Source organism: Rhinolophus ferrumequinum, chromosome 3 (genome assembly GCF_004115265.2).
Source record: "Rhinolophus ferrumequinum isolate MPI-CBG mRhiFer1 chromosome 3, mRhiFer1_v1.p, whole genome shotgun sequence".
NCBI classification, from domain to species: Eukaryota; Metazoa; Chordata; class Mammalia; order Chiroptera; family Rhinolophidae; genus Rhinolophus; species Rhinolophus ferrumequinum.
The window spans coordinates 67,413,319-67,437,493 of record NC_046286.1 but is presented as its reverse complement, the minus strand read 5'-3'; the positions used below and the strand labels follow the sequence as shown (position 1 = coordinate 67,437,493).

Genomic DNA, 24,175 nt, shown 5'->3' with positions numbered 1-24,175 from the left:
TCCCCATGTAAAAATACACGTGCAGAGACGTTTCCTGAACGTTTCCTTATAGAATCCCGTAAGATTAGTGGTTAATTGCAAGGAAAGGGACAAGACATTAAATGCATATGAGAATGTGCCTAACACTCTCTTCCAATGTCATTTTCAAGGGCCTTAGCATCAATGTTACCTTTTAAAACGTCTTTAGTAACAGATCCTAATTTCTTAATGTCTTTAGATAGAGGTGGATCCGTCTGATACTTTAAAAAACAAAACTTAAAAGTGAAAAGACATAGCCAAATTAATATAAAGAAGTTTAAAAAAAATACTTTATCTCAAAATTATAGGTGGAAAATGTTTTGAGCCATAGTTTCAACCGTCTGAGTTCCACAAGAATCAATCTATTGACGATACCACCAAATTTGGAGTATAATTTAATAAATCTATCACGTTTAGATGTTTGGGCTGGTATGGTCAAAGCCAATAACCTACTTTTTAACATCTTGGGTATGTGGCAGTAGCCTACATTCCAGTAATTTCCAGATCCTTAAATGCTTTAGCTTAATTATCTGGCAATAACACGGCTTCACTGTTTGTCCACCGAGCACCTTCATTTATCTGAGAAGACCCACTTATCTGAGAGAGCCCCATGGTTCCAACTCCAACTCTTTCTACCTAATGATCTCAGGATAGCGGCCAGGGAACCCTGAAAGACCTTTTTAACTACGAGGGATTAGACTGACATGAGTGAGGCACTTACCTTGGGTGTAAAATTTAAGGAGGCGCCAGAAACACAGTAATTAAGATAAATAATATTTTAATGCCATGGTTAAAAAAATAAAAATTAATGTAAAATCTATAAACGAAATATCCAAATTTTAAATACTTAATTTTCCTTTTGCCTCAGGTGCCAGCATGGCTCTGCACAGCACTGTCATTTAAAATTTGGATTGGCTAACTCTTTACACTATTTTGGAATCTTCTCCAGCATTTTCCCATATTTTATTGATGGAAGGGATTTAATGCATTCCCAACACAACTCACCTACTTTCTTTCCAAGTCCTTTGATGAGTTTACCCAACAAAACGTAACATAAAACAGAAGCCTGTAAACTTCACAATATACCTCCTTGGCAGCATTTTGTCATCTCTTACCCTGACACAGGTCCTAAACAAGCTAATGTCATTCACGTTTACATGTCGATAGGAACTTGCACTTCATGTGTCATTTTAGGAAAACTTTTCTATCACTTTAGAACTCCAGTCTCTCTAAAATTACTCCCTACAGCTCTTGAAGTGTGTGCCTCATTTTGATAATCATATAAGGCCTGCTTTGCTGCCTGACATGCTCTCTGAAAGACAAACACTCTGAGCTACGTGTAGTGTACCTACTTTCTGTTTACACCTTCATAATACCTTACAGGGGCTAGCACATGAATACTGAAAACCCACAGTCACCTGTCTTCTGGAATCCAAGAATGCATCTCTTTGCTTCTTGGCACATAACATCTTTGGAGTTTGTGAGTACAGTACAACCAACGAACTCATCCTTTTCATTGATAAGAGATGTTACTGAGCATTTTTCATCATTTTACCTCAACTAGGAAATGTTCATGTAACCTTTTAAATGTCCTGCGTTTGGTCAGTATTTCTCCACTTTTTTTAAGGCATCCCAGCTGGAAGAAGAACGTGAAGTTATGCTGAATCTGGAAGAATTATTCAAAGCTGTAAATGGCCAGCAGTTTCTTTGACCTCTCACTTCTAAAATGAATGAGAATTTTGCATTCTACTCCATTATTCATTCATTCATCAAAATGTTAGGTGCCTATTCTGTGCCAGGCAATGAATACACATTACTTGTGTTTGTTTATAACCTAATGATGCTTTACACAACTTAGGAGTAGAAAAACAAAAACAAAAATTTTCCCGAATCCAAGAACAAAACTGATAATCCAAGATGGGGCAATTACTGCCTCAAACACTAGCAGTGTTGCTGTTAGACTTCCTGGGAAGATGTGAGCTCCAGTTCGAGAAACAGTCTTTGGCTAATTTACTGTTTGGCAAACAAAGCCAACAGTAAAGTTAGTATTTACTCGGGGTGCAAATACTTGCGAGCAGCATTGGAACTAACCAGCTTGTCTCATTTCCATAGCATGAGGTTCTGCCTGATGTTGCAAACGACATTCTGAAATGACAAAGGTGGATATCCACTTCAGTATCTGCAGGAAATGTATAAAATTTAAGAGTTTAAAAAATCATGGGTGAGGGGGAGGTGGAATCATCACTGACACTTCAAAGTCAAGTCGTCATTGACGTCATTGTTTTTCTTATCCTTACTTGAACTGCTCTTTTAGATTCTTATGCATCTGCTGATGAGCGTCAAAAAAGATCTTTCCTTAGGAAAAGCAAAATCTCAGTGTAACACAAACATTTAGACTTCTCCCTGCATAGAAGTGCTGAACATGTTAAATAGTTAAAATGTTCATACTACCAAAGCAATACATAGATTCAATGTAATCCCTATCAAAATACCAATTGCATTTTTCACAGAACTAGAATAATCCTAACGTTTATATGGAACCACAAAAGACCCCGCATAGCCATGGCAATCCTGAGAAATAAGAACAGTGGGAGGTATCATGCTACCTGATATCAAATTAAAACACAAATCTATACTACACAAAAAAGCATGGTATTGGCATAAAAACAGACACATAGATCAATGGAACAGAATAAAGACCCCAAAAATCTATGCCTATTTGGTTATTTATCTAGACAAAGGAAACAAGAATTTACATTGGGCTAAAAATAGTCTATTTAATAAATGGTGCTGGGCAAACGGGACAGATACAAGCAAACAAATGAAGCTGGACCACCTCCTTACTCCATATACAAGAATAAACTCAAAATGGATTACAGCCTTAAATGTAAGACCCGAAACCATAAACTCCTAGAAGTATAGGAAGTAAACTCTCAGACGTTAACCTTAGTAATATGTTTACTGATATATCCTCTTGGGCAAAGGAAACAAAAGAAAAAATAAACAAATGGGACTACATCAAACTAAAAACCTTTTTCACAGCAAAGGAAACCATCAACAAAACAAAAAGACATCCTACTGAATGGGAGAAAGTATTTGCCAATGATACATCTGATAAGGGGTTAATATCCAAAATTTATTTAAACAACTCAATACTAAAAAAACAAACAACCCAACTAAAAAATGGGCAGAGGACATGAAGAGACATACTGATGGCCAACATATGAAAAGATGCTCAACGTCACTGATCATCAGAGTAATGCAAATAAAAACCACAGTGAGACAGATACCACCTCACTCCTGTCAGAATGGCTATCATCAATAAATCAACAAAAAACAAGTGTTGGGGAGGATGTGGAGAAAAGGGAACCCTCATGCACTGTTGGTGGGATTGCAAATTGGTGCAGCCACTATGGAAAACAGTATGGAGTTTCCTCAGAAAATTAAAAATAGAACTACCATATGACCCAGCAATTCCATTTCCGGGTATTTATCCAAAGAAATCCAAAACACCAATTCGAAAAATACACGCACGGCATGTTCACTGCAGCACTATTCACAATAGCCAATATATGGAAACAACTGAAATGCCCATCAATAGATGATTGGATAAAGAAGATGTGGTACATTTATACAATGGAATATTACTCTGCTATAAAAAAGAATGAAATCTTATCATTTACAACATGAATGGACCTACAGGATAGTATGCTGAATGAAGTAAGTCAGACTGAGAAAGACAAATACCATATGATCTCAGTTATATGTGGAATCTAAATAACAGAATAAACAAAACAGAAATAGACTCAGAGATATACAGAAAAAACTGATAGTTGCTAGATGGGAGCGGGTGGGGGAAAGAGAAGGTGAAGGGATTAGGAAGTACAAATTGTTAGTCACAAGATAGTCATAGGGATGTGAAATACAGTATTGGAAATATAATCAATAATGTTGTAAATATTACATACGGTGTCAGAGGGGTACTGGATTTATCGCGGGATCACTACATAGTGGAGATGCTGACCACTGCTCTGTACACCTGAAGTTGATGTAGAATAATATTGTCAACTATAATTATACATGTGTATACATACATATATATATAGTTATGGGAGGTAAAGTACAGCATAGGGAATATAGTCAATGGTATTGTAATAGCTATGTACGATGTGAGAGGGTAGTAGACTTGGGGGGATTACTTTGTGAGGGTTGTATACGTTTAATCATGTTGTTTTCAACACTTGAAACTAAAAAAAAAAGAAATGCTAACCATGACTGCCATTCCCTTTCACTGGTCTGAGATCAAGTCTGTGAAAAGTATTAAATTCCTCAATGATAGTTTTGTCTTCAAGTATTTGATTTAATCATAAGGTCTGACTGCAAAAATAAATGTGCGATTAATATTGCTGTGTTTGTGGGTATGGCAGACGTACTTTGAAATGGAGGCAGCTATTTGCAATAGCACAAATCATTTCTCATTGTGGTTAAGATTCAATCCTGCAAAACTGCAGTGACTGGATAACAACTTGCATGAAGCCTGACTCTCCTACCTGGAATCCCCAAGTCAATCATTCAAAATTAATCATAAGGTCTCATAAGTGCAGATGTGAATGTGTGGTTCTCTTGTCGACAGTGTCTAACCCCAAGAATTCAGACCCCTTCAAGATGGGTAATTAGAAACGCAGGGGAACATCACAACACATGACTCCACAACAGTAGGACTGTGGTTCTTCATCAGGAGTGGGCACTACAGTCCCGAGTCACTGGCATGAGATTTCAGTTTTAAAATTCAGACTGAGGCTCAGTGTTTATTAACCTCAACTGAGAAGGGCCTAAAGTGCACCCCTTAACAATTCCACAGATGGTTCAGATTCAAATACTACCACAGGACTAAAGTCCACTTTCTCCTGACTATAATATGGGCTTCTGGTTTTGTTAAGACTTCAATTTATCATGCCTGAAGGCTAGAATGCACAAGGTTTAATGTTCTAATCACCTCAGTCTTCTAATACTCTATATGAATGACAACACTTAGAACCCAAAAACCACCACAGAAGTTCTGAGTTATTCCAGTTCCTTGTATAAAAACCACACCTGAGCAACAGTAGCAGCCTATATTCATGTCTGGAGTGACAGGCAGGTCTCTCTCCAACACTATATGATTTTAAATATTTTTCCTGCTTCCCACCAATAAGAGGAATTCAACATCTTATATTTGAAACGTTAAGGTCAGTTTATTAAGTTCAATGATGAAAGGCCTCAGAAGAATATTCTCCTGAAAATTATTTTTTCTTAGAAAAAAAGAAAGGAACATCAACACCCTCTCAGCATAGCCACAGATGCTGTGGCAGTCGCGCCTCTCCGCAGACGGGGACAGTCCATTAATCAGTCAAGTCACTCTCTGGCTCAGCAGGACTGTAGTCTGGATCGTCCTCATCATCCTCTAGCTCCAAGTCATCCATTTCCTGGAACAAAGACTCATCTACTTCCACATTGTTTCCAGCTGCAAAAGACAAGATTTCACGTTCAGTCCTCCAGTAAGGAATCAAAGATACAACTACTGGCAGCACCAAGCAGAAACTTCTACCTGTGCGCGGGAGGTGCAAGTGATGAAACCCCAACTACTGCAAATATACCGACAATGGTCTGTCTGTTTTGGTTAGCAGAGACTCACACATTTTAAGAACAACTTCATGCTTCCAGTTCATAGTCTAAAAAATCCAGTTATTAAAAAGCCTTGTAGAATGAATTATTTATGATGTGGCATGTGGTAAGTTGAAGACAATGATGATATGCCCTGATTATACAAAGTTGACTACACTGACCATGGGCCCCATACCAGAACACAGTAGTGGCAGATATGTACATCATTAAAGCTCAGCTGCACTTGTTATTGAATTGACAGATTTAACTTGATCTTCACTGTCACCCAGTTCCCCTCATAACCAGTGGTATGCCTTTCCAAGATTCCTAGTTATCTAAGCCCTATCGGGCACAATACCCGGGCTTTTCATTAAACATCTTCACTCTTCCTTCAGTTTGTCTGAAATACATAAAGGTAGCATATTACAGTACTCTTAATTTCACCCAAAATTGTTCATCTTCCTCCCCAGACTCTAGCCCAGACATTCAACTCAATGAAAATGAGTCTTGCTTCACACGTATGAGCAGTTCAGTAATAAAATACAATTTTCAAAGTCCAGGCCAAAAAATGATTGGCTCTGTCTGACAGAGGTAGTGAAGGCTTCACAGAGCAGATGACCTCTGAAATAGCTTCCTGATAAATTTGAATCCACCGAGAAGAAAGGGGACAGAATGAAGTAATTCTAGGTAGAAGTATATGCAAAGGCAGAAAGAAAAGCTAAAACCTTGAGTACTTCTAACCGGAACATAAGATTCTTGAAGAAAAATATCTGGAGATAATACACATAAAGACTAGACTGAAGAACTGTGTAGCTCAACCTTGTCCTTGAAGCAGTAGACAACCATTGAAGGATTTTAAAGAGAGAAAAGTCATAATTCAATCAGGGTTTAGAAACACCACCACAGAGGTGGTGGCTATAGAGTAGGTAAGGTCATTAGAAAGAGGAAGAGACTGATGCAGGGAGACAATTTAAGAAGCTACCACAAAAGTCCAGGTGAAAAATGACATATCTTCAGATCAGGAGGAAAGAGTTGAGAAGACATTTCAGTTGCAGAAACAACAGACAGTCTTTGGTAAGTTATTGGATATAAGGAGATACCTGATGCACTCACATAGAGAAGTCAAGAATGAGTGAAGATAGTAAAACTTCTAAAGTGCAAGAGATAGTGAAACAAAGTTTTTTGGATCTAGAATTTCTCAACAAAATAGGAGGTTAAATGAGCCCTTAAAGTGAGAAGGAGATAGATGAGGACATCCTTGCTGGTTTTTGTTTGTTTTGAGACTATAAAAATCTTGGAGCCATAATACAGTAAGATACACTTAAAAAATGTGGAATGTCAGTAAGGGCGCAGCTAAGGGTAAGAAGCATGATGTAACAGCGGGCCACATCAACACTGCTTCTTAGCATTGCTATCTTCGATTTTGCTCCAGCAGATAGTCCCGGGCCAAGGTTGAAAGGCCAGATGCTAGAGGATCCCCAACTGGCAACATGGGCATGACAGAAGGCTAACAAATGATGTGCAGAATCCTACAAGTATGTAGGGCACTACTGGAGGTGTGACAGTATGAAGCACAGTTTAAGAAACAGATGTATGCCATAAGCTCCATGAGGGCTGGGAATTTTTCTAAGCTGTTCTCTGTTGTATCCTCAATGGTCAGGGGAGTGCTTGGCTTATAGTAGCAGGGGTACAATAAATACTTGTGGATAGATGGATGGACAATCCATAGACGGAAGTCTGAAAGAGGGCAGAGTTAGAATAAAAAGGAGAAGAAGGAAAACATAAGGAACTAGACACCCCAAAAAGAGCAAGAGTGGTATGAAATGTAAGATTTTGCGTTAGTGGGCAAGGGGAGTTCCAGATCTCAGGTTTTTATAAAGCTCCATGACAAACCATGGAATACAGTTTCCATAGATGTATGATACTAGAAATCTGAAGAAAACAGATCACCTAAGTCACAATAGCTTGGTTTACTAGTTGTGAGAGGGTAATGTGACCACAATTATTTATCTATTGCTATCTTCGATTTTGCTTCAGTTTATCAGAAAACTTTAAAGAATACATTGCTATAGTTCAATGTATAAACTGATCAAACATTACAATTTATCCTTCAAAATGTATTTCTTTACACCCTTGGGAGGAAAGATTTACATTAAGTTATCACTCTGATTTTCATGGTTTAATATTAGAAACAATATGTACAGATGGAATTCTAATATTATCTTACCATCCTCCAAGAATTGGATATCAGATGTGTCAAGATTATGATCTGTTTCAAATAGCTGTTTCCCTAAAAAAAAGAAATATGTTTAATTTGAACAGCATGGTTTCCCCCATCTTCTCTACAACCCTTTAAAAAGTATAAAAACCCAAGAAAACAAGTCTGAAAATCTGTTTTATTGTGAATTTCAAGAAATTTTTGAACTCAGCTAAGAGGCATATGAAATGCATTTGCATTAAAATAGAACAAGTGACAACCCAGTCTGCCTTAAGAGTCCTAGAAAAACAAATGGGTTTTACTTTGTCACTTCTAAGGCTTATGATCCTGAAAATCATGGTAGCTGTATCTTAAGATCTATCCACTGCGATATTCAGATCAAAGATAATCCATAAATATTCATTACAATTATGTGCGAAGATACATCATCAAGCAGAGAATGCTTTCTCTTTCTGTCATACATGCCTAAGTATATTATTTTCTCATAGAAATCTGTCCAAATGATTCTCTTGCTATATAAGAAGCAATGCAGAAGAGTTTGGGGGGAACAGATAGGAGAGAGTCATACCACTTAATTTATTTTTTCCTGCTTGTTCTTCTTCTTTCATTCGTTTCTTTTTAATTTCCAAGAGTTCTGCATCAAACTTGGCCTTCCAACTTAAGAAATTTTCAATTGTAACAGGAGTGCCATGAAATAATTGCTTAGAAAATAAGAAAGACATGTCACCAGATAAATGAGACAACAGTTTAAAAAATAAAGCCCAATGATCTAGGTAAAACACAGAAAAGCTTTTTCAAGTTTTGAAATATTTAATGTGATTTTTGCCTGCACTGGCTACTCGCACTAGTTTTAGGCATTTTACTCTGGACGAGTCCATTTTTTATTTTTATTACACAAATCAAAGATAATATGCAACGTATCTCCATTGCTCTTCACCCTTAAGAAGAAAATTGTTGCTGTCAGTATTAATGTTTTCAACACGCATCAATTTATAACACTAGTATGTAGCTTATCTTTTCACTTCATTTCAGAATTTGAGGTTTTCTTTACCTTAGTAAATACAGTCATATGCTGCATAATAATGTTTTGGTCAATGACAGACCACCTATAAGATGGTGGGCCTATAAGATTACAATGGAATGGGAAAATTCCTCTCGCCTAGTGATGTTGTAGCTGCCCTAACAACACTGGGCAGCGCGTTACTTGTGTGTTTGCGGTGATGCCGGTATAAGCAAACACACTGTGCTACTAGTCGTATAAAAATACAGCACATATAATTATGTACAGTACACACTTGATAATGATAATAAACAACTATGTTACTGGCTGATGTACTTACTAGATACTGTCCCGTTTATCATTATTTTATAACGTACTCTTTCTACTCATAAAAATAAAAAAATTTGCTATAACACAGTGAGCCATGTTTCACCAGCAGCAACCTCATACATCTCATGTTTACTGCATCTCTTGATTGCATCATTTTCTCTTATGCTTGATTTAATCTCATGTTATTTTATAAATTTAGTGCAGCCTGAGTGCACAGTGTTTATAAAGTCTACGGTAGTGACAGTGATGTCCTAGGCCTTCATATTCACTCACCACTCACTCCTGACTCACCCAGAGCCACTTCCAGTCCTGCACGCTCCATTCATGGTAAGTGTCCCACACAGGTAGATTTTTTATCTTGTATACTGTATTTTATTGTACCTTCCCTATGTTTAGATACACAAATACTGTACACACAAACTGTGTTACAATTGCCCACAGTATTTAGTACAGTAACATAGTATAGAGGCTTGCAGCCTAGGAGCAACAGGCCATACCATAAGTGCCCAGGCGTGTGGCAGGCTAGACCATCTAGTTTTGTGTAAGTGCACTCATGATGTCCACACAATGATGAAATCACCTAATGATGCATTTCTTAGAACATTTATCTGTTAAGCCATGCCTAACTATATTTAAAAAACTCTGGTGAGGGCTTTATAATTCCAAACTATATACTATAAGTGAAATAATTTATATTTCTTGATCTTACCTGCATGAACTTTACTAACCCTTATTAACTGATTATTAATCATTACTTGTGCTATGCAACCAAGTAAAAGAGGGACTTCCCATCTAAAATTTTACTTAGTAAAAGCTTTACTAAAATTTACTTTTGTTTATTTTTGTTACTTCCAAAAAAATTAATGAAATTTCCAAAAAACAAATCAACCAAAAAAACCAGGCTTAGAGAATAGCGAAATAAAACATAGCTGTTAATATACCTTTTCGGCTTCTTCTGCTTCTTTTTCTTTTTGTTTCTTTTCTTCTTCTCTTCTAGTTTTTATTTGATCTACTATTTCATTTAATTTTTCTTGCACAGCTGTCACTAAAGTAAAGATCATCACCATTCCAAGGTTTTCCTCTGCCTATGTAACAACAACAAAAAAACGAGGTTGTAGTGAGAAGCATACTTCTCAGAAAAAATTAAAACAACTAACCAATAAAAAAATGTTTCAGCATAATAACTGAACTCCATACATTTATAATATGATTACTAATTCAGTTACATGCTGTAAGTTCTGACAATTTAAGAATTGTAAGTGATAATTTAAGAATTGAGCATTATATATAAATAACACTTCTCAACTTTAAAACGTTATGTAATTTGCTATGTCCAATCTAAAACAGATATTTCAGTAAATTCTGTTTAATAATTATAAATGTAGGTAGAATTCAGAAAACCTTTCCTACAGTTGCTAGTAACATCAGTTCTCAAGCGTGTTTTCATTATTTTAGTTCCTTCTGGGTACTTTAAGAGTTGTGACAATGAACTTAACTTTGAGGCTAAAGTGATTTGCTAACATAATACAATAATAAAAAATGTAGGTACTTTTGTGATTTATCTTTATCTCCCATTTTTTCTTTTGATTTGAAATGGTTTAAAACAAAATATGAAAGCATCTCTGTCTCATGAAAAGGATATAATTCAAAAGCTATTTGGAACTTATTCATTTGAAGGCAGAATAAACTAAAACAAGATTATCTTATTTATCTACAGAAATAAGATAGAGTTCCAAGGAAGCAGACAAAAAAAAAAAAAAAAAAGAAAAAAAAATCCAAAATACTCTAGCCAGAATCTCTGTCCTAGAAGAGATTTCCCAGCATTCCTTCGACAGGGCTGGCCTCAGCAGCACTCGAGTGGGTATTTCATCTCCTGGGCCCTCCATGAATACTAGGGTTCAAGCTAGCTCCTGTAATCCTCTTCAGTGGAGCGTCTCTGTAGTGTTTCCATGCTAACCATCCTAAATGTGACTCTAAACAAAGTTCTCTCCTGAGTGCCAAACCCATATGAAAACTGCCCACTGCACAGTGACTTGGATGTCCCCCAGGAACCTCAACACGGAAACCATCATCTTCTCCACGAAACCTATATCTATGTTCTCCATCTCAGAGAATCGCACTAGCATCCAGCCAACTGGAACAATCCCATCCCATCCCAAGCTCAATCACTGTCTCTTATCTGCTTCACCCAGAGCAACTTCCAATCCTGCAAGCTCCATTCTTGTAAGTGCCCTAACAGGTATATTTTTTAACTTTTATACTGTATTTTTATTGTATGTTTCTGATATTTAGATACACAAATACTGTATATACAAACTGTGTTACAACTGCCTATAGTATTTAGTTCAGTAACAGCCTTAGATAGCTAACATTCTTGGATATCATTTAAGTTCGCCTACTGTTCTCCATTAACACGATCATCAGGACACCATCATCTTCAGCTTGGAATATTACAAGAAATTCCTAACTGTTCTTCTTAAAATACTCTGGTCTTGTCACCCCTGATATCAACTTTTCTGACTATTCAACACACACACACAAAACCCCTCATAGCTTCCCAAAACAATCAGGAATGAGAGCATACTTTTTAAACAGTTTAGAAGACCCTTTGGGAACGAACCTCTTTAATTCCATCACACATAACCACCAACCTCAAATTCTAAGCTCAAGTAATTTAGTATGACCAGAAGTTCTTAAAGGAAATAATGATCTCTCTCACTTTCATGCCTCTTAACAGCTTATTCATTTACCCTGAAACTCTTCTACTCTCTTTATTGCCTGGCAAACTCTTTCTTCAGGTCTCAGCCTCCTCTTGGAAGCTTCTCCCGTGCCTCAAATCTATGTCCACTCATGCAATCCTGTACCTCACCCATCATAACATTTTTCACACAGAATAATGATATTCAGTTTGCTAGTCCGTATTCCCCACCAGAGTATATAAAATCTATGAGGGGGGATGGTGTCTGTCTTGGTCACTTAATGCTTCATACATTTCAAAAATAAATCCCAGTAGGATCTCTTTTTAAAAAGTTAAGTATTCCAATAGGAAAGCAAAGAGAGTCATTCATGTGGAAACTATATAACTAGAAGTCATATGAAAAGATATCCACATTACTATATAATTTCCAATTATGAATTATTTTCATGTTTGTCATCATTTTCTTTCTAAATGAAACTATCCAGTGTTAGCAAATGTGGGCAGACACCTTCAATGGCTATAGTGAGATCCTAACTTGGCACAACCATTTTGAAGGTCAATTTGAAATGTGTATGAAATTAAGTATGCATACCTTTTAAGCTACGTACTTCTAACACTGGACTAGTACACTCATCAGTAATTCATTCTTTAAATTAAAAAAATATACATATTTGAGTGTCTACTATGTGCCAGGTACTAGAGATTCAATGGAGACTCTGCTATAAGGATTAGCAAATAGTGATATGTAAGAATGTTCAAAGAATTATATAGCAAAACAGGCAAAAATGAGAAATAATTTGAAGTTGTTTCAGAAAGGATATGTGTAATTACACATACTTACAATGAAATTTTATGCAGTTACTAAAAATAATGATTCACATATGTTTACTAAAATGGAAAGATGCCCACTCCTATATTGTTATGTGAAAAAAAGGATGTTATAAAACATTATGTATTGATCTAACTAGGGTGAAAGAGAGGGACTCTGAATGTAAACATAAGAAAAAAAGTCTGGAACTATATCACTTCAAAATGTTAATAGGCAGTTTTACCTGATTGGTGAGATTAAGAGTAATCTTTATTTTCTTCTTCATTATTTCCTGATTTTCTGAGTATTTTGTAACATGAATTTATATTTTGATAATTAAAAATTAATACAACTATTTTTAGAGAAAAAATACAAATATTCCCTCAATACATCTGATCTCATGTAAGAATTAGAAAGACATTAAAACTTTCTTTTGGAAAGGAAGGAGTTTGAGTATGAATAAAATATAAAATGCAAAGAAAAAAATCACTCAGATCAAATAACATATAAAATACATGACTGACTGAATATAGCATATTGTCTCAGGTTCTCTGCAATGTTTTTAAAGGAAGCATTTTATGCCAAATGATAATAGAATTAGTATAATTTCATACTGGATAACAGAGTGAACAAGGCCCAGGCTCAGCATAAATTTACGCTTGATATATCTTCCTTCACTCTCCATTCTCTAATAGGTCCAGGAATTTTTAAAATATCAGCATTCAGAAAACCAATAGACCTTAAAATATACAAGTTGTATTTAAAGTAGAGACATGTTTCCTGTCAATTCTTCTTAGAACAAACAAACAAAACTAGGACTTCTGATTTTAAAGTGGTGAAGATTTTACTTGCCCTCCCTACACCCTACTCCGAAGAACCCATGGAAACTCTCTACCCAAGCAAGAGACAGATTTAAACACCCAGACTGTGGGTAGCCCATACCACCACAGAACTGGCCAAATAAAAACCTTCCAATACCCATGTTTATTTCCACATAACCTCCCCTCTTAGAGGAGTCACACACCATCACTGCTGTTTGTAAGTTTAGGGAAGAGAGACAGGGAAAAAAACTATCACCAGTTCTCTTCCCAGATTGTAGGCCACTAGCCTGCAGCAGGTCAGAGAGGCTGGAAGTTTTCATTTTGTTTAAAGTTAGAATTTTTAACTGCACAGGGGACTGGCTATTCTGAGAACCAAATCAAAGCTGTATTTATAGTTCAAAATACGTACCAAACTGCTTATCATCTAAAAGTCATGGGGCTGACTGAGATTCAAACAGGGGTACAGGGACAACTTCTCTTACTCAAAGATTAAAGGTACAGTGGGAAACAAAAATAAAGATGCTTTGTGAATACATATATACGAGTATATACTACATATATGTGTGTGTATATATATATATGTATATATATAAAATGAATTCTGCTTGTTCATATACTAATGATATATATTTAATAGCATTTTCTGATTCTTGAAATTAATGTGTAATACTTAAGGCTAATAAAATAATGCAATTACAAAACTTATTTCCTTACCTGTAGTGCTAATAATTTTAAAATGCCTGAGACATCATTATCTTCTAGATTTTCCTGGGAGAATATTTCATAAAGGGGGGCTTCATCTGGGTATTTTTCACTGTATGTAAACTTGAGAGTAGTCTGGACAGCTAAAGACACAACATAAGAGATTGATATGAATACCTTAAAATGTTAAGTATAGAGAATTCCACATCTTGGTTGAAACAGTAATTAATTTACAATGTGTCAATGAAAAGTAGCACAGCAGATTTTGCAGCAAAGAAAAACAAGGTTACTATGAGACCAGACAGAAAATCACTAATATGAACAACACATACCACAAAGAAAAGTGAAAATCATGGGAATGCCGAAAATCACTTCTAACACATGAGATACATTTACTACTTATTAGTATTCTACCCTATTTCATGTCTGAGAAAGAGGATGCATACAAGCCACTCATTTAAAAACCCTCCTTAAAATGAACAAAAGGTACCAGACATAATAGAAAAAGTACTGTCTGAGGCTCATTTTCAGGCCTGTACTAGACAGAGTTCCCAGTGCAGATCTGACTTTAGTCCTGGAGTCTATGTTTCTGTCTGTACAATGACAGCAGAGGACTGCTAAGGGGTTGCTGGATGACATGGTTTTGAAGCTGGATGACATGGTTTTGAAGCTGGTGACATGGTTTTGAATTGGACAGTTTGAGAGGTTGTCTGAGAAACTTTTAACTTGACTCATCTACATATTCCCACTCACTCCTGTGGCCTGTGCCAATTGACAGACCTCACACTTGTCTCACTATTGGAGTGAGATTCTTACCGGCAGGCACATCAGTACACGGTATCTCTCTGCAGCCCAGCCTAGTGAATTCTCAGTTCCACTAAGTAATTTGCAACTAAGCTGACGTAATACACATTTTCTATTAAAATTTATTAGCCACGATGATCCTTTGTCTAGATTTCGCCTTTCTTAAATAATTAAAACTCACATTTTAATTATTAAAACCTCCTCATTTTGATGATTTTAACTCAAATCTAGATTTCTCTTAAAATGTGCCGCTGGTTTGCTATTTTGTTTTAAATTTTTGTGTAGGATGTCAACACAGTATTTTTATGAGTCAATGGATATAAGAAAGATTAAGTGTTAGGTCAGTAAGAAATACCGGTCTTTTGGCATTTTTCTTTTTTTCTTAACATGTTTCTAATTTTATTGCTAAAAACAGAAACTTTTTAAAAAATATTATTCATTCTACTATAGGATGTAATAGATATTCATTATAAAAAATTTAGGAATACACTAAGGTAAAAATAAAATCAATAATAATCCTATTATCAGGAAACGATCACTGTTACCATTTTAGTATATTTAAAGTATTTTTAAAAGGATACTTTAAAGTATACTTCTATGCATATATTTACATTTTAAACAAAATGTAAAAAGTTGCTCATTTTTTTCAGATTTTATATATATATATATATACCTATATGTAAATATTATCTATGTATAATATACTGTATGCAAATAACTGTATCCAGCATTCTTTTAATTCAGATTTCAGTATTATCTCTATGCCAACCTCATTTTCAGTTATATAAGACAGATTTAGAGTTATCAAGTGATACCACTAAAATTGGTATCACATGGCAGAAATTTTAGTTGACTAGCTTAACGGGGTAAAAAACTCCTTGGGATTAACATCAATTTACATAATGGTTTATTATCAAATTACAATATTAACTGAACTGGACTAAAGGTTGAGATGAACTTCAGATATTTCCCAATGAACATCTGCCAAGTTTAAATTAATTTATTAGTTTTATAGATGCTTTATTTCAATTTGCATATCTGTCTTAGTTCTATAGTTGTGTAATAGTGGTTTTACCTGGTTTTATACAAATATATTTATATAACAGTAGGATATCTATCTTAAAGAGAGAGAGAAAAAACATGCAGATGTTTATCCAGCCTAATTTAGAACAGCAAAAGTCTAGTAAACAATCTAAATGTCCAAAGACAAAAAACAGTCATGGAAAAATAACAATCACTCAATGGAATACCACACAATCACTGAAATGTGTGTGTATGCAAAGTCTTTTTTGGCCAAAAATCTGTTACCCTTTCTCCATCTGGGGTATTGTTGTGTTTCTGCCTCACTTTTAAAAACTAAGCTTACTGTGTCAGACTATATATTGTTGGCTTCCTCTCTATTTCTCTGTAAGTCATGTTTACATCATACTACCAACTAGAACCACACAACACTTCAACTAGATTCTTACTAGTACTTTAGCACCTGCAATGCCCAGCACAGAATGGCTACAGAATGAGTAAAATTCCTGAGAGGTTTAGAAAAACACAAGTATTTTTGATTAGACTTACTTTCATCATTTTCTCCAGCCTCAGATGTCACAGTAATGGTGAAACTGTGTGGATTTTCTGATAATACTGCAAGAAAATATACACAGAGGTTAAGTTATTAAGAAGCTTCCTAAGGCAGATGCTTTTCCTTATTAGCAAAATATCACTACCCAGTTGGGGAAACTGATCCCCTAGCCTGAATTTCCATTCCCACAAAAACAAACGGAACAGAACAGTCAAATGATAAAGCACATCCATCAATTCTCTATTTAAATCTTGGGATGTCTGTAATCTGGAAAGAAATACCTATAATGGATACCCTCCTGTAGATTTATCAAATCAATTAAAATAATTAAGTTATTTATCTTTTAATTCAAAATATCCACCTATTGTGTTTCCCCGAAAATAAGACCTAGCCAGACCATCAGCTCTAATGCGTCTTTAGGAGCAAAATTAGTATAAGATTATATAAAATTAGTATAAAATTAGTATTTGTATTACATAATGTAATATAATATAATATAATACCCAGTCTTATATTAATTTTTGCTCCAAAAGACGCATTGGAGCTGATGGTCCGGCTAAATCTCATTTTCGACAAAACAGGGGATATAAGGAAAACTACATTCTAAAAAATTCCCAAATGGAGTGACAAAAGAGTTTGGTGTTTCTTATTAGAAACTATATTAATATATAAATATTCAGTATTATCACTAATTTTTATACTTATATGTTCTGAAATATAACTCAGAATCTCCACGACAAATAGTAAATATTAATTTGTTAGTTTGTATCTTCTAGCTATCTCTCTCTCTCCCACATCATCTCTAGAACCAAACTTTATTCTTTCACAAATTATTGAGCCTCTGCCTTCTTTCATGGAATTACAAAACTGGCCATAAATCCAAACATCAAATTGCTTACAATCTGTTAAGACAAGGCACATAAATCAATAATTACATAAAAAAGAAAGCTTTATATACCATTTTACACCCTGATGTCTATCTGATACTATATATCTGTTTATTATCTATTTCCCAAGAATACTATAAAAACTCTATGAGAGCGCCTAGATCAGTGCCTGGCAGTATCTAGAAACTCAGTAAATTTTGGCTCAATGAAAGAGATAAACTAATGGAATAAAAGAAGGAAAACAAAGACAAATCTTGCATTCAGAACCATTAGAAGAAGAAACAAGGAAAATTCAAGACACCCATGATAGCTGCTATGCCTCACTCTGGGCCTGGAAAGCATCAGCCCCTATCAAGGTTCATAGCAGCTAAGTAGCCTCTTTTCGAAATGAAAGAGCCAGGGGATCTCTGAAGAAGTCACTATGGAAAGTACTCAGATTCTCCTACTCTGGAACTTCTGAGGCCTTCATAAATATTCATTATCAATAAAATTTTCAAGACAGATGACTTCATTTTAATTGAAGTTTAAAAGTACTTGAAGCAATAATGAACACCTATGATTACTAGGAAAGTGTTTGTCGAAAAGATAAAAGACTCACTGGACTCATATTTTAATAGGCCTCAGGCAAGCCAGCCCAGGCTGAAAAAGTCCTTGAAAGGAAATTATAATAAAGCTTTTACAATATGATTGGCTCTACCTATGAAAACAAAGTTGAAAGCTTAGTTGTGGACAGTGACAGGTTTTTAGTGGGTTTTGTTTTTTTAGCAGCAGCAATATGGTCAGAATTGTATTTCCAAACATAGGAAGGTAAATCTAGCAACAGTGCATAAAATGGAAGGAGAGAAATGACACTAAGGGCTTGATAAAACTAGATAGCTATTGAAATCATCCCAGCAAAGTTAATGAGGTTCTGAACTAGGTTGGCAGCGATGGAAATAGCAGGGAACACAGTGATGAATGACATTCTGAATTTATAGGCAGAGGACAGCGGTGTCACTAACAAAAACAAGAAATACAAAATAAAAATTAAATAGGATATATTTGAAGGACACAGGACAGTTTCAGTTAGAAGTACTGAGTATGCAATCAGAAACGAGCAAATGGAGCTAAAGAGAGCTAGGCTTGAATTTAATCTGGGATCAACCACAGAGAGCTGATAGCTAAAGCCACTAGACTAAATGAGATCACTACAGAGACAGCAGAGAGAAATAAGGACCAACACCAGTTTTGTAAGGAATCATAAATTTGGGGAAAAGAGGAGGAAAAAGTGCCAAAGATTAAAAGCTTTCTTTTGCAGCAGCCATGCCTGAGATGTTAAAAACACTCAAGAAAAGCCTGTTTTATTTGTAAAGCCACCCAACTGTTGAGATCCAAGTCTGACATGGCAGCGTCTACAATGTGCACCTATAATGTGTATGTGTCTATATACCTATGTGGGGAGAAAATGGGCGCTGAACCCTTGGCCTGTACACATGGAACATATGGTAAATTCCTAACAACTTATGTAAATGCCTAACAAGGCCCTTTGTGATCTGGCCCCTGCTTCCTTGTCCGGTCTCATTTTCCATGACTCACTTCTCACTTCGTTCTCGCAATACCAAGCCACTTGTCCTGTGAACACATTTGGCTCTCTCAGAGTCATGCTCTGCACATGCTGTGCCCCTTCCCCACGTCTCATTCGTAACTCATCACTCTTCAATTCTCCAAAACAACTCCGACTCGCCCCTCTCCTTATGCTCCAACTGCATCCTATACATACTTGAAAGAGTCATCACACTGTTATAAATTACTTATTTGATGTCTTTTGCCAATAGACTGAGCTTCTAACAATCATATGTGGCAAATATTTGGTAAATGAGGACATGGGGATGCTAGCATGAACATCACTAAACTGCCTGACCTTGGGGGCCAGACAGAATAAGGAGGCAAGATAAACAAGAAAGAAGCTGATAAACTATCAATCCATGATAAACCACGAGAGGCATGGTAAGTAAAAGCATGGGAATGAAAGAACTGTAGGGTTACAGAGTTTATGGACAGAAAGAGGAAGTTTAGAGATCAAAATTTTGAAGATGGCATGTCCAAGGTGTGGCTATGGCCCCAGGCAGTTGAAGAAAAGGGAAATCAAAACCGTTTGTTGATAAAGACAGGAATTATGAAGTCATATTAGAAGAATCAGCAATGAATACGGCAAATTTCTAGTCAAGAGTATCTACACTGTTTAACAGTTACAAAGTATTTACATTACATATTCCTCATTAAACAGATATGTAAACTAAGGAAGGGAGAAGTTAATGTGATTTGTCTAAGGACACGGAGCTAATAATACTCATTATACCAAGCAGCCATTAGGGAAAAAATTGTGAACCAGGAACAACAAAAAAAGGATGCTGAAGAACAATGTTAATATCCCTCAAGATCCACTTTCCCCTTCTTCCAGTTATACGATTTTTAACTGAGCATAGTGACCACCCAGAATACAGACTACATTTCCCAGACTCTTCCCCAGTTAGGTCTCACCAAATGATTAAGTTCCAGCAACTGAGATGGAAGCAAATTAAGTCCTTTAACAGTTTCCAGGGAATTTCCTTAAGAAATGCTGTCTTTTACTTTTTTTTTTTTCCATCATTCCTTTAGCTATCCTACAGTATGGAAAAGGAATGTCGCCATCATGACCAAGAGGGAGAGACTACATCTTAGGGGTGACAGAAAATTAAGAAGCCTGGGTCTCTAAGGAGTTCTGGGACTAAAAACTACACAACTACCTTTTATGCACAAGAGCAGTAAACTTTTACATTTTCAAAACCACTGTTATTTGAGGTTTTCTGCCACAGCTGAATCTAATTAAAAAATAAATGTGTTTATACACAGGCACACACACGCGCGCACACACACACCATGGAAAGGGATTATATCACAAAGCTTGGAGGTGACTAAAATAGGGATGGAAGTGTCTTCATTGGACTTGTAAAGATGAATGATTCCTGACTTTTGATAAAGGACTAATTCCATTCCAATGCATTACTATTGATTTGGGGTAAGCAGAGGAAACATTGGCCTTCCCTAAAAACATCAGATTTCCACCACTGTAAGTGGATCAAATACTTTTCAGAACAAAACCAAGGTTGTTTGGCATAGTGGAAAGAACCAGTGGAGGGGCAGAAGTGTTAGGTGATATAGGGGCAGATGAGGGTGAACTGGACAGAATTAAGGATTTTGTCAAGAACAGAGACAACGGAAGTAGAAGCTGAAAGGTATACTAAGGGGACACACAAATGACATTAAGGGTTTTACAAAGAACCAGACAGCTCATATTAAAATAAGTCCTTCTGATTTTTAGGAAGTGTCTGTCTTAGAAAAACTGCTTTTGCAAGATGATTTCTGCCCCATCGCTAAGATGCAATTATAAATGTTAAATGCTCATGGCTCTACTTAGAGGTGATACAGGATTATGTACTACTGCTCTTTGTAAGACCAAACAGAATTAAGGGAACTTGACTTTTGGTTAGCTTGAAGCCAACCAATTTGTTCCAATAAAACTCCCCATAAGCAGAGATTTTGATACAGAAAAGGAAATAACCAAATTCTACTACCTTAGTAGGACCTTGCCAAGAGAAGCACTACTAAAGGAGAATGTGTTATCAGGAGAGTCCATTATATTTTGGAAGACTAGTTGTTAGGAGGATTGAATCAATGTGCAATCAAGCTGCAGAATAGGCAAAAAAAAAAGAAACTGTATTATGATTTCTTAAATTCACAACAAATGCAATACTGGATCAACAGTTCCTTGCAAATATCAACCAATCAATTGAGGTTAGGCTAGGTCTACATGGCTAGGACCACGGGCTGGCTGGACAGTGCCCCTCCAGCATGCACAAAGGCGTCACGACGTGCTTAACAAAGGCTTCTCTGTCATGCACTCAGTCATCTACTTAAAAAATAGTCATCTACTTCCTTCATCAACAGCATTGCGCATTTACCAAATCTAATATGAAAAAATCTAATATTACATGTGATTTAAAATGTAGTCAGCAAATGACCAATTCATGTTCCTTTGCAAACTGAAACACGCAAGCTCTCTTTCTTAAACCTGGTACGAAAATATTAAAGTATGAAATCATCTACACAAAGGAAGGCTATAAACCTTGCAAATCCTTAAGATTTCAAAAGATCAAACATGGAAACATTTTATTCCAAAGTCCAACGCCTTTTCCCTGAGATGTTTCATAAAGAACATGGTAAGGAGTAAGGCAAAGTTCTTGAAGAACTATAAAGCACGACATCTCAATTTAATTTATTTATTGCAAAGCTTGTAGGAACGCTGACAGGAATTAGAGACAGATGGGCTCGGCTAATCCTGCAGAATACTTGCATGCGTCGAAGACTCATAAATTATCTTTTATTACCCTGGCTCAGAATCATCAAGCACTTTTGCATCTGACAAGAATTGTACATACTAAACTACCGTGTTTCCCCGAAAATAAGACCGAGTCTTACATTAATTTTTGCTCCAAAAGACGCATGAGGGCTTATGTTCAGGGGATGTCATCCTGGAAAATCATGCGAGGGCTTATTTTCCAGTTAGGTCTTATTTTTGGGGAAACACGGTATATCAGAGCCTAGTAATTTGAAAGAATCATAAGATTGTTTTAAGGTTAAAAATGTACCACTTTTACAAAAGCTTATATGCACACTAATTAATGAGGGATACCTTATGTTCAAAGACAAGAAAAGCACATCTTATGCTTTCTTATCTCTGCCTACGCAGTATTCATGCCTATTACATTTCCAATGTACTAGAAATGACCGTACGTCACAATTAAGAATATATCCAACAACTGACCGACCCTCTATTCTATTTTATTTAGACATTGATATATAAGGATAGAGAAGGGAGCTAGACTCCATACACACTCACCCAGTTAATGACACTCTCAAACCCCTCTTCACTCATCCCCTTAATATCCTCACAGCACAGCTGTACTGCTGGTGAAAGAGAACATGAACAGGACTGGAGCTATACAGGGAGAGCTGAGAGGCATCTGCCTGTTGGCAAAGCAGAACAAAATTTGCTACCATTGCAAGCAGTGGTCAAAAGTTGGAGCTAAGAAAACTACACTAAACAACGAAAGGGAGAAGGGTTAGAGTTAACGAGTTAACATACCTGACACTCTGAATTCTGACAATGAAGGACAACACTCAAAGAAAGGGATAGGGAACATAAATCCCACAAACCTAGGTTCTACTAGTTCTTATTGGCTTTTCTGGATCACTTTTCAAAAACGGAGTGCAATGTGGGAGAAGCCACATTGATACAGCTATCTTGCTGCATTTTCAGAATCACCTGAAGCACTGCTTAATACAGAATGCTCTTCCTTTAAAATACCCCTAATGAACTTCTCAACGGTATTTTTCATCAGCCTAACCCGCAAACCAATCTTCTGCTGCGACTCATCCCAGCTGGAACTGGATCCCAAGTCCCACATGTCTGAAGGTTAATGAACAGGAAAGGAGTTCCAGACCGAACTGACTCTTAGTAGTCCTGCCGCTAACTTGCTGGCCCACCCAAAGCAAGCCCCTTACCTTTCCTGAGCCTCCATTACCTTGCTTGCAGCAAGAGTAGAGGCTAGATGATGTCTAATATCCCTTCCAGTCTAACAACCAGGGAATTTACAGTGTTACTCAATTTTGGGCCACATCATTCATTGGGCATTCAGCAAAATGCCAAAATATAAGAGAAAAGAAAAGAAAAACGACAAACGTCAGGGACAAAGCTACTCTCAAACTGATTCTGGGTAACGCTGAGAACAGCACTCTGAATCCCATAAGCTTAGAAACAACATCGTTATGAAAAACAGCTCCTACCCGAATAAAACGTGAACACTGACACCTTTGTAGCTGTGGAAAGATTACTTCCACTTGGGATATCTGTTTTCGTGTTATTTCATTAAACCTCAGGTTGCTGTAAGTTATACAGAAACCACAGTTCCCCCGACTACTCAATTCGAGGCCTGACTCTCCAGGGACCTCGCCAGCCTCGCCCGGACTTTCAGATTTCAGGGAACAAGCGGAGAAAGGGAAACCGCCGTGGAGTTACTCCTAAGTGCCTGAATGCTTCGGGAGAACTTGAGAGAGTGGTGGGCGAGGTGGCCACAGGGCCTTGCTGTCCCCTGCTCCATCTCGGCCTGGGAGACCGAGGGCCGCGGCGGCTCCGACCCATCCCACTCCACCCCAGGGCGGCTGCCGGGCCGCGGCCGCGGAAGTACCACCTGTGAAGGAATCGGGGTAGATGGACTCCAGAGCCTCCAGCTCGTTGCGCTGCTCCTCGCCGTAATCTGTCATCGTGGCCCTCGCCGCTGCCCATGGATCGCCCAGACACCCAGGCGGCGCGCTGTGGCCGGGACCGCGGCCGCGCCGGGAGAGCTGGCAGCGGCCGGGCGGGCGCAGGCGCAGAGTCCCCGGCTGCGAGGCCCGGGCCCAAAGCCAGGCCCGGCCTGCTGAGCAACAGGCTCGCGCCGGCCTCCGCTTGCTCCCTAATTCCGCGTTTGACTGGTTGTGCCTGGCCAGCGGAACACTGAGTAGCCGCCTATCCCACGCCCGCTCGGGATTTGTGAGGATGGTGAAGGCGCTCGGTCTGGCATTCGTCACGGACACCTCGGGCGGGTTCCTGGGC

At 37.2% G+C, this 24,175-nt stretch overlaps 1 protein-coding gene across 2 annotated transcripts; it reads right to left on the bottom strand.

Annotated features, from left to right (window-relative positions):
• Window positions 1-4,923: 4,923 nt before the first annotated feature.
• RWDD1 (RWD domain containing 1) lies at window positions 4,924-24,052 on the bottom strand. 2 transcript variants are annotated; one of them, XM_033103623.1, is made up of 8 exons: window positions 23,772-23,906; window positions 22,421-22,548; window positions 16,612-16,677; window positions 14,251-14,381; window positions 10,151-10,294; window positions 8,448-8,580; window positions 7,889-7,951; window positions 4,924-5,521 (listed from the first exon to the last, which is right to left on the bottom strand). In XM_033103623.1, exons 5-8 carry the CDS (start codon window positions 10,274-10,276, stop codon window positions 5,400-5,402), a joined length of 444 nt encoding a protein of 147 aa, XP_032959514.1. In that variant the 5' UTR covers window positions 10,277-10,294; window positions 14,251-14,381; window positions 16,612-16,677; window positions 22,421-22,548; window positions 23,772-23,906; the 3' UTR covers window positions 4,924-5,399. The 2 variants fall into 2 exon arrangements, with proteins under 2 accessions (XP_032959514.1, XP_032959513.1); XM_033103622.1 differs by lacking the exon at window positions 22,421-22,548 and having other exon boundaries at window positions 5,231-5,521; window positions 23,772-24,052.
• Window positions 24,053-24,175: the final 123 nt, after the last annotated feature.